The following is a 16,418-nucleotide window of genomic DNA, read 5'->3' on the forward strand; positions in this document are numbered from 1 at the left end:
ACTTAGATGAAGATCAGCTCACATTGTATGACAAAAATAATGCAGAAAATCATTAAATTCCAAAAGGTTCACATACTTTTTCTTGCCACTGTATATGTTTGGGCGTTTTCAATAAAATATTTCAACTCTGAAATTAAAGTCTAAGACTTATTTATGATGTAATTTATGTTGCAATTGAGAAAACAACAAAAAAACAACACAAAATGAAAACAAACTCGGAAAACTCTTCTTTCCAGTTTATTGCAGTCCTTCTGGACAAAGCAGGGATTCATCAACCCATCATCACTAATCTCTGTGTTTTGTGTTTTTAAAATATGCTGATTAAAAATACAAAATCCAGTTCTTATAAAGTAGCATCTAGTTTGAAAACTTAACAGTTTGCCATCTTACAAATATAGAGGATTTGTGGGAAAAGAAATCTAATATTTTGTAAACACCACATTATTTCTCTCGCCCTGTATATTTACTTTCCACATATGGAAAACTGTATTCCTGAATATAAACTTCAATTTCATTAGGCCAGTGATGTGCAGCACTCGCGTAGAAAACGTATGTGCCAAGTGAACCGCCTACGCACACGCAAAGACGGCCGCATGGCACTGTTGAGCTTGTGTTTACTGATCAGCTGCATTCCAGTCAATGACATGATCGTAAGCACTGCCTCAGTATCTAAATATATCAAAATCCTTTGTAAACTTTTAACGTTCCATATAAAAATTCAAACCACAATCCTTTTTTTAGTTTAGTGTAGCTAAATGACAGCAACGTCCTCGTGTTTAAAAGTGATATTCTTGTATTCACTTATGCATCATCCTTTGTGCTGTAAGACACATTCATATTTTCCAGTTTCAAAATCACGTTTGGGGTAATGCATGAGTGAAATCTCAGAAATCGTATTTGTTTTATCAGGTAACTCCAGTTTCATCTCACCCTCTACACCACTGCTTTACTGTTAAACACCCCACAAATCTACAGCAACACTGATCAGAAAGAATTGAGTGATAACACCAAATTAAATCCATGCTAAATATGTGCATCTGTAAACCCAGTGCCTGACTGCTGTTCCCCACATTAAAACACACAGGCACCACTTCAATTTGTTCAATGGCTTTGTGAGGATCCATAGTGCAACAAATTTCAAACAAACATGGCTGCTGAGCTGCTTACTGTACAGTTAAAAGAAAAAAAACATTCACTGCATTATCATGCAAAGATCCAAAGGAGAAAAACACTTTGTTTCTACTAGAAGTTAAACTTTGAGATTAGATGTAAATCAGTCTATACTTGGGTGAACTCTCTGGAAGAAGAACAGCAGGAGTACACTGCACTGGAATGATCAAACAGCTTTTAAAACCCTAGGCACAGGAATTGTACAAACAAGGTAAGGAGGTTATACATAGACAAAAAAAAAAAAAAAAAGAATTAAATAGGATCATATTTACACGCTGAGTTAGTTATAACACATGGTCGACCAGTGTTTTAGTGTTGCTGTATACTTAAACGTCAAAAGTGGTCCATGAAAAAAGAATTCCTCCATTAACCCATTGCTCCTCCAATGCTGTGTAAAAAGATCTTCCACTGTATCAAGCTCATGGTCATGAGAGTGCTGTTTGCAACTCCAACCAACAGAGGGAGTCTGTGAGGGGCACATGAGAGGGCTGTACATGTCTCTTCACAAGAAAGAGTGGCAGAGGACCGTGATCACTGTCTCACTGACAAATGTTTAAATTCTGCATTCATTTCTCCCTCCGTCTCCTTCTACCACCTTTAGCCTCAACTCATTCCATGTCACCTTCACCCAAGTTCCAGAGAAGGATTATAATAGACGATGGCGGCCTTTGACGTGTTGCATTCTGCTTTTGACAACCTGTGTTAATTTTACCTTTTCTTCTCACACAGGTGCAACTGGAAAGATACTTGGATCATGTCGGTTTGGAAAAAGTAATCATTTTTCTATTGGTTTTGTGCGTGATCTTCTGTCCTTTCCCTCAGATCTTGTATCTCTTCCATTATCTGCCCATGGAAAGCCGTCTTCTAGGTCTCCGCCTCAAGATGTCTGTGGGAGCATGCTGCTGAAGATGTCTATGAGGTTGTCCAGTCCCCACAGGTAGCCGTCCTCCCTGTTGCCCTCGACCCAGGGGCTCCTGTGGTCCAAGGTCTGAGGGTCTGGCAAGGAAACAGTCTTCCCAAAGTCAATCATCCACACTCTGGCCTTCCCAGAGGTGTCATGCACAAACAGCAGAGAGCTGCCAACTACCTGTGATGAACAACATTGGGGAGATGAGTTAAAGTGTCTGAGAGATGGGATGATATTGCAAATCTTTAACTCAGCTTGGTTAAAAATCATGGAAACTGAGTGTGTCAGTGTGCCTCACCTCATGTGTCCTGAAAAAGTGCGACTGCTCGAGTGCTGAGCGGAGCTCCTTCAACTGCAGCAGGTAGATTTCCTAAGAGAGAAATGAGAGTTTAGATGAGCTGGACTGTAAACCTTAGGCAAATCAGACACTGTAGATTTGTAAAACCACAGTAGATTTCAAACTCTTAAACAGTCCAAAAAGAATGAAATAGCAAACACTTTTATTCACCTATAGATCTATATCCTCCACAACAAAATCCATAAATCACTGATAAAAACTAAATTAAACAAACATGACCAAGTATTTATTTAGTCAGCCCAATTGGTGAAAATTGACATAATTAAATCATCATGATTTTTACTGCACAAAACATTTTCCACTTGCTTCAAACTGCAGAGCTGATACAATTTATTCCTCCTGCATATTTTTTAATTTACTTACTAAAAAAAAAAAAAAAAAAACAAGCAGTGAACTAGTAACATACCAGAATCTCTGTGTTGCCATCAACAAAGTCCTCCAAGGCCTGCATCACCTGCTCTCTGTGCTTTGTCTTCTTAAAATTGGTGTTACAAGTTCCATCAGCTTTCTGCAGAAAAAAGGGAAATGCTGAAAAACTTGCAGTACTATCAGTACATGCTGCAGAGTTGTGTTTTGCTGTATTAAATAAATACATTTCATGTTTGACTGGGAGGTAAATCTACAGCAAGCTGCTTTAAATACTCGCAGTGTGTCATCGGATATTTTCATTGATGCATGAATAACATGCAAATCTACAGTTAATGTTATGACCAAATGACCAGCCCTGGATTTACTTTTGAAAGGACAAACAATCCCTTTTATGGCTAAACATACAGTATATACTATAATTTACCACTTGAGTGCGTGTGGCCTGTTTTATCTTGAAAACACTAGGAAATATTTAGTCTTCTTGACTGGCTGGTTGGTTCAGCACTCACTACTACAGCGATGCATGTTCAGAGCTATTCACAGAGCTGGATGTCCAGGATGACCTCTGACCTTTATTCCTTCGATGCGGAAGCCCAGAGTGGCTGTGGAGCTGAGTGTCTCCCTCCACTGCATATATCTGGGTTTAAGGACCCCCTGTTGGGCCCTCTCCTCCTCTGTAGGGGCCCCAGGATCCACTGCGACCATCTTCTCATACATGTCCTTCCGCAAACGTGGACGTTCTCTGGCTTTTATCAGCTCCTCCTCCAAGTATGTTCTGGAAAGTAAAGGCCTATTATTCAACCTTTTAGAATAAAGATTTGCTCTCAGTGGCTCCTGCTGGCAGTATAGTATTAGAAAATCACAGTTATACAACTTTTATCACAAACTGAATTTTACCTGCTGCCCATCTTACAGTCCATGATAGAAGGCGAGTCAAACTCAGCCAGCAGGTCTTCCATCAGGTTGTAATCCTGTCCGTCTTTCTGCACGACACCGTAATAACCAGGAACATAGCGGCATAGATTGTCCTGCATCAGCTTCTGTAGGCACTGTTGCTCACACTCACAGTATCGCTTCAACAAGTGTCCATTCTCCCCAGCCTGAAAGTTACCTTATAGACAGACAGAATGAAAATTAATGGACGAGTTTTACTTTCTGGGAAATGAAATTATTCGCTTTCCTGCCGAGAGCTGGAGAAAAAGATCTACACCTCTGGATTAGATATGACTCGAAACACATGCTACATATTTATAGATACCTGCATGGCCAGCTAGCTGCACCCATGGATAACGCTTCTTGAAGGATACCACGAAAGGGGACCAGTGAACCATGGTCTTCAACTTCTGCCAGGACTTACTCTGGAAAAAAAATCCATAACAAATAGTATCATCCTCTTTTTGTAAAATATGTGTGTGTGGTGATACAAACGAACAAATCTGAAGCACTGACTAACCAGTGAGAGAGGTTCCTTTCTGGTCAAACACAATGATTATTCATTAAAGGAAAACACACCCTGTAGTGTCCACAGACACCCCTCCCCCCACCACTACCACACACACAAACAAACACATTTTTGTGTGGAAGTCATTGGACGCTTATTGACATAATGCATTCCCTAGCCCCCTACTGTCACATAGGCCATGCTAATCTACTCTGTTTGAATTTTTTATTTATCACATGTACTGCCTCACAATAACCCGTAACCCTCACAACTAACTGCCTCACCCTAAACCTTACCCTAACCACATTTATTCTCACCCTAACCCTAAAACTTAGTCTTAAACCTGAAATTGCTCTTTAAACACTCTTCTCATTGTGAGGAACAGCTAATTGTCCTCACTTTGTAAAAATGTCCTCAGTCAAATGGTTAAAATTCATGCTGGTCCTCACAATGATAGCCACACACACAGACACACCTCAGTAGACATTGGACAGATCCTCCCATTTACCCAAGGTCAAATGCACAACTTGCGTGTTGACGCCTATTGATAAAACATTTACCAGAGCCACCACTGTGATGTCGTAAAAGAGAACTTTACTGTCAGAAACTGTGTGTATAATGGTTATCTGTGTTGGGAAACACCAGAGCAAGGACAGTGTGCAACAGGGGCTTTGACGCAAGCAATCTGAGAGGAACATGACATCGATTGATTAGAACATCTGTGTCTGTGTGTGGAAAATCACCACAAATGGTCAGCCCGTTTAGGATGGGAATGAGTGTGTGTGTGTTACAGTAGAAATTAGTGAAAGGTAAACAATATCACAGAATATTTGTCTTGGCTCGTTCACTTTATGCAGTCTGGGTAATCATTGCTACAAACTTTTTTTCCCCATGTGTAATGTGCAAAAAATACAAACACAAAAGAGAAAAAAAGAAACTGAATGAAAAACTTCACAGTAGTGTGCCACAGGCAAAACAAGTTAATGGGAGCAATAAAATGTGGGGACAAGAGGTAATAATCATAAAATTAATCTTTTTAAAACTAAATAGCTATCCGTAAATGGCCGCAGCGCTTCTGCCTTCCCATGTTTATCTCTGCATTTTTTCCACCACTGCTCTGTCGAGACCCTGTCACAATAAAACAGTCTTATTGCAGGACCACATAGAAACATACATTGATTAGAAACTGTGGTAAAAGTCTGAACAACAGTGTTGAAATAATCAAGAGGCTTTTCACCATTCCTAACTAAACAAGGTTTTATGTATAGTTATGGAAATAAATATTATAAACGTGACCGCACAATTGTTATGAGTTAATATCCACGCAGTGCAGGTGAATCCGTTTCAGCACCACCAATCCTGCCCGTTGAACTTCTCAATGTGACAAATGTGCGGGAACCAGACTTTGTGACTGCATTTAACAGCTGTGTTTGTCCATCGGCCCACGTTTGTGCTTTGTCAGACAGCTGGTCAGTGTCAGGATGTCAGAAAGTAATGGCAGCGAATACTAGACACCTGTGACCTGAGCTTTCAATCACATCAACAGCTTAAGCTCAGCATAACCTCAGCCAACTCAAGGCAAAGAGGGGTCAGGAAACGTGAAAGGTGACTGTGTTTCACTAAATCTGCAACATGGAAGCCACAATTTGCAACATGACAAAAATAAAATTAAAGTAAATGTTAAAATTTGTAAATGTTAAAGTTTGACTAATCAAACCAGACTATTTTCAACCATTCAGGATTATGAAATGTATCTGCCAGTAGACAGTAATCTATATCGAGTGATGCTGCAATCCCTCAAATGTATACGTTTTTTTTTTTTTTTTATGGTGGGTAGCTACCAAGATTATTTAGCATATTTTAATCTATGCATCTTGACGAACATCTTGTCCTGATAAAAATGGCAAAAACCACCCCTGGCTATCTGATGCCAGTTGTGCACAGCACTACTATCTAATGCTCTTTATTTATTTACTTCTTGACAGTAAGTATTGGAGTGAGTTTATTTTAGTAAAGTTTCCATTGTGACAGTTTGGTGTGTCTTCTATCATAAGTGAGACTGGCCTGAATATCTTGACTTCTGCAGTGAAACATTTCCGTCATTCTTGATTTTTCCCCGTTTGGATACAATTAAAAGTGTGTACACAAACATACACATTTCTGTAGATATGAGGTGTATTTCTGATTAATGTCATAAGATATACAATTTTCTGCCTGCTGGACCAACAGAGTGTAGTTACTGTAAACCGATAGAGATCTGTTTTAAGAAACCGTCAGCACTGTAGTCCAAAAATAATTGGCTGAAATAGCATCTAGTTGTAGACAAAACACAAACCGTGTTTACCCATTAGACCATTATAACCTTTTTCAGTCTAACTATTATTAGTGGTTATCAGTTATCATCTGTCCTCATGGAGGAAGGCTGCAGAAGCAGATGAAAGTCTAGGCAGGTGCAGGCAAAGGGGGGGCAGGTGAAGCAGACACCCACACCTCTAGCCTCTCTTCTTTCACTTCTCTTATTCACGTGCTGTCAGACTCTGTCTCAAGCTGCTTCAAGTTAACAGATTACTGTATTGCCTCTGTTATAAAACCATTATATTACACATTGCTAACAGATAACGCTGGTAAGACTATATATAAAAATCCTTCTTATTTAAGTTTAAACTCAAAGCAATGTCTCATCCTGAGTCTCCATCCCACACGTTTACCATTTCACCTCACACATACCAACCTTCCTCAGCACCTTCTCTTTTATATAACTCACATCTATATTAAAACACAAAGCATTTTTTCATCATTCGTTCTTACTAGCTTTCTTTTCCAAAAAAATCTATATTATATTGAGACACACACACACACACACACACACACATACACACAGCTATGCTGGTCTCAGCAAAGGTTATACTGGGACACAAACTACAAAAATGTGTCTCTATAGTCTCAGTTCCACACGCACACACATAATACATGATACAATAGACAACACCTACACTTAGTTACCAATTTATTATTAGGTACACCCAGCTAAAACACTGTGCAATCAATCCTCAAGTTATCCTGCAACATAGTGAGAGGGATATATACTAATACTACTTATACTACTTAAAACAAACATTAGAAGCATCCTATACTATAAAGAATAACTTTAGCTGCAGTAGGTGTAGCTAATGGAACTGAGTGTCTGTCAAAAGACAACAATAAAATGTAGTTCCGGAAAATTAACTGGTTGCATTAAGTAATCCAGCCTGAAGCATGATGATCCTGCCGGTTGGCTGACTGCTTTCTTATCCCAGATGGAGAGATTATTACAGCTACACAGGACTAAGTGCAGTCTGTGTGCCGAACAGCCGTCACATACTGTACCAGCAACAAGACATAGGGACATCCATCACATTGCATTTGAATAGCCAAATTTGCCACCTGACTTTGATATAATCTGCCATATATGATATTCCTGGAGAAGCATGACGTTACAGGCTACAATTGACAGCCTGGGCTAAGCAGACTGAAGCTAAATCTGTACTGCTGCTCTGGATAAATTAGTCACTTTCCATTTCTTACCTGGCACACCGAGCAATAGTGGAGGAGGAGGCAGACGCTGAGACAGGCACACACGGCTCCAGAGACGAAGCGAGAACGTAGCCAGCACAAAATACTCTGCACCATCAGCAAAGGCTCTCCCTTGACAAGCACTACCATGGATGTGTGCCTCACTATTGCCTTAGGATCCTTCCCAATCATTTACCTTATTTAAGCGAGCCTGTGGTTAGCTCCTGGCTAATGCTCAGTCTTACTCCAGTTATTTAGTTTGAGTCAGTCTGTAAACCCTTGCTGTTGCCTGGTAAATAATCCTCCTGTCATAAGCTCCCCCTTATTTCTCACACTAACCCGCTCTCTTGGTCTGCAACCTCTTTTTGTCATTCCGATTCATGATTTCTTCTGTTTCAACACTCTCACTCCTCCCTTCCTCTCTTAACACTTTCTCAATATTGAAATCTTCCCTGCTGTCATCAAGCAAATGCATCTACTTACTGTACAAACTTAACAACTGTCACTTCTCTTCATTTCTACCATCTGTCTGCATGACGTCCCTCTTTTTTTACCCCATTCCCCCTCCTCTACAGCTGTCTTCCCTTCACTTCGCTCTAACCTTTGTTCTTCTCTCTCCCATTCCCTAATCCCCGCAGGGCCTGTCCTCAGCCCCATGCTGAGCCAATCTCCTGCCAGATTCATGACCATGGCAGCCCGGGGGTAGGGACAACCAGCCTTCCAATACCGTCCCAGTGCTCTCCTTTTGTCCACATGACAAATTCCTCAGCACTATGTAGCTTAGAGGTACGCGTGTGTACGTGGACACAGAGCAGAACCTGTCAGACGACTATCAGCTGCAGCAGTAGTGACTACTGGTGCGTACAATGAGGGTGTTTTCATGTATTGTCAGAGCTCTTTTCTCAAAACTAGTTTATTTAAAACCACATCCCGTTCCCCGAACTCAATTCTACTTTAGTTCAAGCTGCTCTGCTGTGGTGGCCCACTGCATGTACAGAAAATGGCACAGGTTAAACATATCTTCAAAAAGTTATTTCAGATAAATCTAATGATAGTACTGAATGTACTTCTCTATCTCGGGTTGTATGTACTGTTCCATTGTATGTATAAGTCATTGCTCATCATTAAATAAGGATGGTACCAAATATTTGGTGGCTCAGTCCTCTCCCCTGTATAGATTAGCTGACATCACGTTGAGTTCTAGAAACTTACTATTGGCATTTATCACAAGTCTACCCTGCTATTATTATATAACAAAATGTATTTAAAAGAGTAACCAATAATAAAAATATTTGTAGTTGCAGGTTTATCGTATTTCATTAAACAAATATATCCAATTATGAACTTTTAATGAGCCAAGAAAAACAGTCAAGACAAGACTTTTTTTCTGTCAGTAATTTAAATAGCTTATTTTGCATAATGTGTTTTTCAAATACGTAAAATGTTTCTTAAAAGTCACTAAAAAGAATACAATGACTGGCATAATAACAATAGCAGACAGTATGACGATCACAGCTACTGAAAGTACACTTTGCTAATGTTACTGAACTTTCTCATTCAAGTAACTGTAAGGGAGTACCTTTCACGTGTGGTATAAACCGTGTAGCTCTTGTTTTTTGCTTTTGACTTTCATGGGGTTTTTTGCCTATTAACTTTGTATCATGGATTGTGTGTATAAGTGCTGTAGGCGTGATGTGTGGGACTCTGTATAATGAGTGGCACGGAAAACAAATCTGCAATTGTGGCTCATGTCAATCACCAAGCATAAATAAGAATTGTTAAGTGTAGGCTATGTGTTCAAAGTTTCAGTGTATGTTTTTGTCTGTCTGTGCTTGTTTTGTTGGCTTACTCTCACTTTCCTCTTGTCTTCTGTTCCACTGTATGTCTGGAGGCTCAGCGGAAAATATTAAGCTTTTGTGTGCAAGACAAGCGAGTGTGGGGGGAAAATGATGTCTCATCTGGGAGCGAAGAATAACTTAGCTGAATAGAAATTTGTAGGAATTTACATCTAATAACATGGAAATGTCAGGGACAGAGTAGATCTCTTGGTGTGAAAGAGCGAACGAGACAAGAAGAAAGAATATCTACCATATATGGCAAAGGCGTTGCTTAGCAACCAGCTCTGCCTTCAGCTCAATTTTCCATGACACACACTCAACTCTGAATGCAAGATGGCATCGCTGTGAGTGTGTGTGTGTGTGTGTGTGTGTGTGTGTGTGTGTGTACACGCGCCTCTGACAAGGCGTGTGTGAGCAAGTATGTGGTCACGTCACCCATCTCTCAAAAAAGTAACTGGTTTGACTGGGAGGTGACAGCGTGGATATGGCTTTTTAAAGCCAACAACAACAAACAAACACAGACACACACACACACACACACCTTCCTTCTATTAACTACTAAACTAACATTGACATATTTTTTACCCAACTACAAGGGGACAAAAACCTTGCCCATTAAAACCTCTTTTCAGAAACTACAGGCCACCATCATCATGTTTGTTACAACAGCTCAAGGGTAACTCCTAAGGTTGCTCATTTCCTGTCTTTTACTGTATTAGCAAGGACATGTCCACTGACTCAAACTATCACTACTATAGCTGATTGCAAATCAATAATGTTTACTAAAACGAAAAAAAGCCCAAATATTCTCCGATTCCAGCTTCACCTGTGCAAACATCCACTGCTTTTGTCTGTTTTATGCCTTTGTAAACTAAACATTTTTGTGTTTTTGCTGTTCAACAGAATAACCTTGAACGCCGAGACAAAATTCCTAGACATTTTCCACTACTGTCTGACACTGATATAACAATTCATATATATTAGTCAGAAAGGTGAATAACAAATTAATCAACAATGACAATTCTGAGACAACGCTCTAACGCTGTAAGCACAGCCTTGTGCATCTAAACCTTCAGGATGCTTTTTTTTTTTTTCTTGTTTCAATTTGGAAACAAGAAGTGAAACGCCAGATAAGTGTTAACTGTCCACTACGGAAAAATAACTATAACTAATTATAATATTAAGAATATATAATAATTTCTGCCAGGCTGAGTTTTGGGCTGTGAAATATGAATAGCATGCAGATAAAAGAATATCTTAACATGCATGACTGGTGACGCAGCCTGAATAGAAAACCTGGAATTCAGGATTTACATGATGCCGAGAAGAGAGGTGGAGATACTAGAAGACCGTCTCCAGAGGAGACATCCTGTTTTCTCATTCCAAGCATTTCTACTCACAACGCATCAAAGCCTCCTGACTTGGGTGGGGGAGAGGCTGAAGGGACAATACAGCTCTGAGGCAGTAAATTAACAGTTAGATTGCACTGACGAGTGTCTGTAAAGTTTATTTCTACATGAGCTGTAGCAACTGCAATGGGATGACCAATCATTCAAACATGCATTCAGACAGTGGCTGAGCTCATCAAGGCCATGTGATCATGAGTTCTGGGAGTTAAGTGAGCCATAAGAAGTTGAAGATAACAGCAAGTTTAAATTTGACACAGTCACAATAATCTAATCAAGATGAGCCATTCATTAGTCAAATGATTTCAACAGCCATCATATAGATTTCTTTTTTAAGATATCCACCATGTGATCCACATGTGACAGGCTGTGTAGCAAACCTCCTGACTGACTTGAAGTACCATATCATGGGAATTAACTACCTGCAAATACACATGACAAAGCCTGAACAGCTTTTAATGGTCCTTCACATGCACTTGTGCCTGGTGAGATAACCAAAAGCAGTGTGACCAACATTACATCTGTACACTGACTGATGTCAAATGTCTGTGTCTTCTTCTGTTGGAGGAGTACTTGTGGATAAAGCTGCAGATATAACAGTGCTGGCCTCCATGTGCCCTGTTATTAAACTTGAACCACTTTATTTGTATCTAGACAATAATTTTGCACCTGATAAAATGGCTTATTTGGGTGAAGAATGGTCCTTAATGACATACTATAGGTTAGCATGGTATATGGTCAATTGCACAATATTTGCATCTGTTATTTGTGCAGCCAAAGTTGTTAGACCGGTTTTAAAAAATTAAAAGAGTACAGCTGTGACTTTTTAGTAAATAGATGTGAATGGAACAGTTAAAGCACATGGGTGTTAAAAACTAAACTGCACATTAGATTTTGACAATTGTTCTACTGTTTCATTATTAAAGTAGACACTCACCCCTGTTCCATCATCCGGGCTGCACAGGGACCGGGATGGAGACAGACTGGACTCTATGTCGCTCCCAGTGAAGTCGTCCTCGGACTCCTCGAAGGACGATGCAGAGGACAGGCCGATGGACGAGGAGTTGGACAACTTCCTGGGCGAGCGCATCAGGGCAGGCGACCCTCCGCAGCCGCTGTCCGAGCAGGGAGACTCGTCCTCGGGGTGGGCTTCCAGATATGAGACAGTCAGCAGGTCTGGAGTGCCCTGAGAGCGGCTCGGACTGGGGTCCCTGGTTATGATGAGTTTCGGGATGGTTCCTGGGAAAGTTTGGCCTTCTGGGGGATTCCGATTGGCCTGATCCGAGTCCTTTCGACCATCAGCTTCGACCGGACAGCAGTTGTTTGGGTCTTTGGTCGGACATGAAACTGAGCTACAGTCACTTTTCGTCATTTTAGCTTTAGCTGCGTGCTCGTCAGTTCTCGACAGCCCACTGTCCAAAGGCTGATCCGGGAGCACGCTAAACACAGTCCGCTCGGCGTCCAGGTCAGAGGTGAGCAGGGGGGCTGGACTCTGACTACTCTCTGTTAAAACCCTGATCTCAGACACCTGGCTGTTTCCGCCCAGTGGCTGGTCTTCCCTCTCCATGGCCCTCTCCGGGGGACCAGAGTCATTGTTCTCTCCCTCTGGTTTCGGCTCCTCGCAGCCCGCACCACTGACTTCACCGGTCCGAGTTTCCAAACCCGAGGCATCGGGCGACTCGGCCGCTGCCTCTCGGTTCACGCCGTGTTGGACTGCTTCGCTATGATCATCCAGGCCGGACGGGGCTTTAAAACAACCCAGGTCTGCTCGGTGCTCCCGAACCGTCGACACAGCCTCGTCCCTGGGCAACTTTCCTACTCTGTGATCGCGGCGCGTCGCTGGATCTCCGGCTCCGTTTCCGCAACCTAAATCCACTTCTGTTTGGCTGGAGTTTCGCTTTCTCCTTCCCAGACACGTCAGCACTTTATTTTTCATCGGATTTCTGTTGATCTGGTCACTCGCTTGTTGCTTCTCCCTGCTACTGAATCTGCGGATCCGGAGCCGCTGGGCTGTGCCGCCTGCTTTCCATTTTGCTCTGCATGGTGTGGTGGTGCTACGAGATAGATCCGAGCGAGTTTGGCCCATCCTGCATGCCGTAGTAGTAACAGTGACCCAGACACACCCTCAAAGGCTGATGTAGAAAATAGTTGAAAGCAATTAGACTGTGACTCTTACTGTGTACAGTAAGTCATTAGTCATAAGATCCATGTATTAAGGCAGGAAAATCTAAAATGGTCACATCCCTTTTCTTCTGGTAAGAATTGGTCATATCTGTAGGAACAAACAGAGGGTGAATAACTTAGTAAACACAACTGCATACACTCCCCCCCCCCCATAAGACCATGAATAAGACTAATTGTGTAATCATTAGCAACACATGAAGCACCTGAAAAAAATCTCAATGGAACCAGTAATCACTAGCTCTCATTAATCACAGTGTGTGATTTATTATCTTTATACTTCAGGTTTAATTTTCTGTAGGAGGCCACAGCACAGAGAAACTGATGGGGAAAAGTTACCTCAATTAGACTCATACTGAGTACATCCACTGGAAAATATGACTTGAGGAGTGATTAACAGAACATTGAGAAATGAAAGGTTTCATTAAGTTTCACACTCAATTTAGTATTAGTCAGTGAAATACTGCCCTCATCTGTCTAGACACTGTCTACCTTTGCCCAAATAAGCTTGTTTTCATTTAGTTCCCCATGTCATCTAAGTCCTGCATGGTAATTATCCATAAAGAGTCATGTTTCATTCATAAATAAATAAATAACGTGTACATGTCCTGCTCAATAAATCACTTTACCAGTTGATCAGTTATAAAAAACTGCTGATTTAAATATGTGTTTAATACATACAGGTATGTCCCCAAGCTCCCTGGTTTCAGTTCAACAATTATGAACCTTTGCTGCTTTATGTGATAGTAAACTGTATGTAATTGAAGTTTTGGCTGTTTGGCCTTACAAAAGCCAACGTGTAATATGTTGGTCTTCAAAAAGGATTCATCATCTTCCACAATATTTATAAACCAAACAAATCAGTTAATTGTGAAACTAATCAGCAGCTTAAGCAATGATGGAAATAATCTTGCAGCCCTAGTCCAATCCTAGCAAACCGTACAAAGTAAGGGCAAACTGTTAAACATCTGCATAACTAAGACAACTGTCACTATTTTACAGACATACAGTACGGTATTGTCAAAATGCAATGTAATGCATCCTAAGTTTGACCCTCAGAGTGGAAGTAATTCTTTTGTGACAGCACTGCAGTCACTTTGCTGTCAGGAGGGAATGGCTCACAAAAAAGGAAACGAGACAGGAAGACTAACAATGGAAAGAACAGTTCATCGGGTACCAAACACTCCCTCACTCAGTCACTCTGGTACATTCTTGTGTAACCAAATTCATAAATAATCATAAAAAATAATGAGTCACACAAAATGAGTTGCTTCACTGTCAGTCTTGTGCCGTGCTGCCACCGAATGATCATGTTAAACACAACCGTGCTCACATGCACACACCCTCACTCACAGACACGCAAGTTGGAAGATATAAAACACTAAACAATGATTTAGGATGTCAAAGCAATAAAGGGTGTTTATATTCACCAAGCCCTTACACAGTGTATCATTAATTATCTCTGTTTGTCTGTCATCTACTTGTTTAATCAGGAGGACAAACAGTGGAAAAACTTTTCCACAGCGGAAAACACTTTTACTTCTGCTGGAGAATGACATGATGATCTTTAACACCAACTTTGTATTAAAGGACAGCATAATTACATTCAAATTCATACATTTAAAGTAAAGTTTATATTATTATGTAACATTTAGACCACTTGTGTTGAAATGTACAAAGCACAGTTGTGAGGTACTTGTACTCTACTTGTATACCTCCTTTTTAAACTGCTTTATACTACTTTTTACTACATTTTTCTGACAGCTATAGTTGTTTAAAATTATACTTCTACATCTCAACTAACAACTAACCTTAGCTTCAGACATTAAAACCATGCATACGTAATACTAATACATTACATAACACAGTAAACGGCGCATTGCTGTCACAACCTTTCTGTTGCAATAGTTATAATGCAATAGTAATAATAACATGGCGTTTGTTAAATGGAGTATTTCTTAAATGGAGTATTGCTACTCCCACTTTTCTTCTAGCCGTGGTAGTTTCACAAAACACTTCCTGACTGGGGTATTTCTGTCTGGTTGAGATGCTGTTTTTAACACACTGTTACAGAAAGGCACTTAGGAAACACACAGTCTCTGTCTTAACGGTGCTGGGGACGGAAAACAGCGAACACTACATTCTCGTTTCGTTTACAGTGAATTTTGAGCAATAGGTTGGACCACAGAGCAGACAGACTGATCAACAACAGAGCAATAAGAAAGCAAAAACGAACTAGCTGAAGGAATGAATAACACTAGACAATGAGAGGTGATGAACAGTAGTTGACTACAACTTACCAGAGTCGCTCCTTCGCTTTGTGTGAAGCAGCTGTTCGAGGCCGGAGCTGTGCTGGAGGTTTGTGCTTGCAGCTTGTTGTGAAGAGGATGTGCTTGAGGCTTGTGTCTTCAGCTAGTTGGTGTGGGATCAGCATGTGGTTCAATTAAAGAGGAAACGCGTGTGGAAACGGAGGCAGGCCCTGCGACTGACGCTCAGCGTCCTTTAACTAACGCAACTTCGAGTGACACCTGAAGTGACATGACGCTGGTTTTTTTTTTAACTAAAGCAGCGCTGTTGAAAACGCGTATTTGTCTCTAAGAAGTGGCCGAAGCAGCATAAGATTATCATCCACATTAAAAAGCTCATCATAAGATGAGCTAGCTAGTTTTCTTCTGTTGACGTCACTAACGCACAGCACCAGACGGGACACCTGTCCAGCTGATTAACAGGTGATGCCTTCAAATGCCCCTCGAAATTTGAATATGAAACCAAAGCGCCTGCCCTTTTCACCAAATCAATCAAAGTTACCCCCCGCTTGATTAAAAGCCCCCCTGGGTACTGATGGCTCATTTCCACAACAGAAAACTACATTCAAATGTTGTTGATCAAATGCAAAGCCTTTTGTTGCATTTATTTCTACTGAAACAAAAACAATAAACAGTAGATCCTATTACTAGTTTCCTATTCACAATTCCTTGCATAGTTACTTCACAATGTCTGCCAGGAATAAAATGCTAAAAACGGTATACATATATTTATTTTTAATTGTTGTAATAATGGAAAAAGCTTATATGCTACAGACTAATAGACAACTCTTTATTTAAATGAGCCCCAATAAACCTTCTGCACATCCCTGGTCTTGGCAATACTGTTAAGAATCAAGATTAAAAACACTTTATTAATCCCAGAGGGAAAT

General features: G+C 40.7%; 1 protein-coding gene across 1 annotated transcript; it reads right to left on the reverse strand.

The window, feature by feature from the left end:
* Positions 1-215: 215 nt before the first annotated feature.
* On the reverse strand, positions 216-15,677 carry LOC113167360 (inositol-trisphosphate 3-kinase C-like). The gene is made up of 8 exons (XM_026367908.1): positions 15,523-15,677; positions 11,979-13,313; positions 4,063-4,162; positions 3,702-3,915; positions 3,375-3,579; positions 2,842-2,943; positions 2,376-2,447; positions 216-2,257 (listed from the first exon to the last, which is right to left on the reverse strand). Exons 2-8 carry the CDS (start codon positions 13,125-13,127, stop codon positions 2,048-2,050), a joined length of 2,052 nt encoding a protein of 683 aa, XP_026223693.1. The 5' UTR covers positions 13,128-13,313; positions 15,523-15,677; the 3' UTR covers positions 216-2,047.
* Between the last annotated feature and the right edge of the window lie 741 nt (positions 15,678-16,418).

Source organism: Anabas testudineus, chromosome 13 (assembly GCF_900324465.2).
Source record: "Anabas testudineus chromosome 13, fAnaTes1.2, whole genome shotgun sequence".
NCBI classification, from domain to species: Eukaryota; Metazoa; Chordata; class Actinopteri; order Anabantiformes; family Anabantidae; genus Anabas; species Anabas testudineus.

Coding starts and splice junctions, on each gene's coding strand:
- LOC113167360 (XM_026367908.1), bottom strand. CDS start 13,127: ATGGGCCAAACTCGCTCGGATCTATCTCGTAGCACCACCACACCATGC. Junction 4,163..11,978: donor GCCCGGATGATGGAACAGGG/GTGAGTGTCTAC, acceptor TTTTTTTTCCAG/AGTAAGTCCTGGCAGAAGTT. Junction 2,448..2,841: donor ATGGCAACACAGAGATTCTG/GTATGTTACTAG, acceptor TTTCTCTCTTAG/GAAATCTACCTGCTGCAGTT.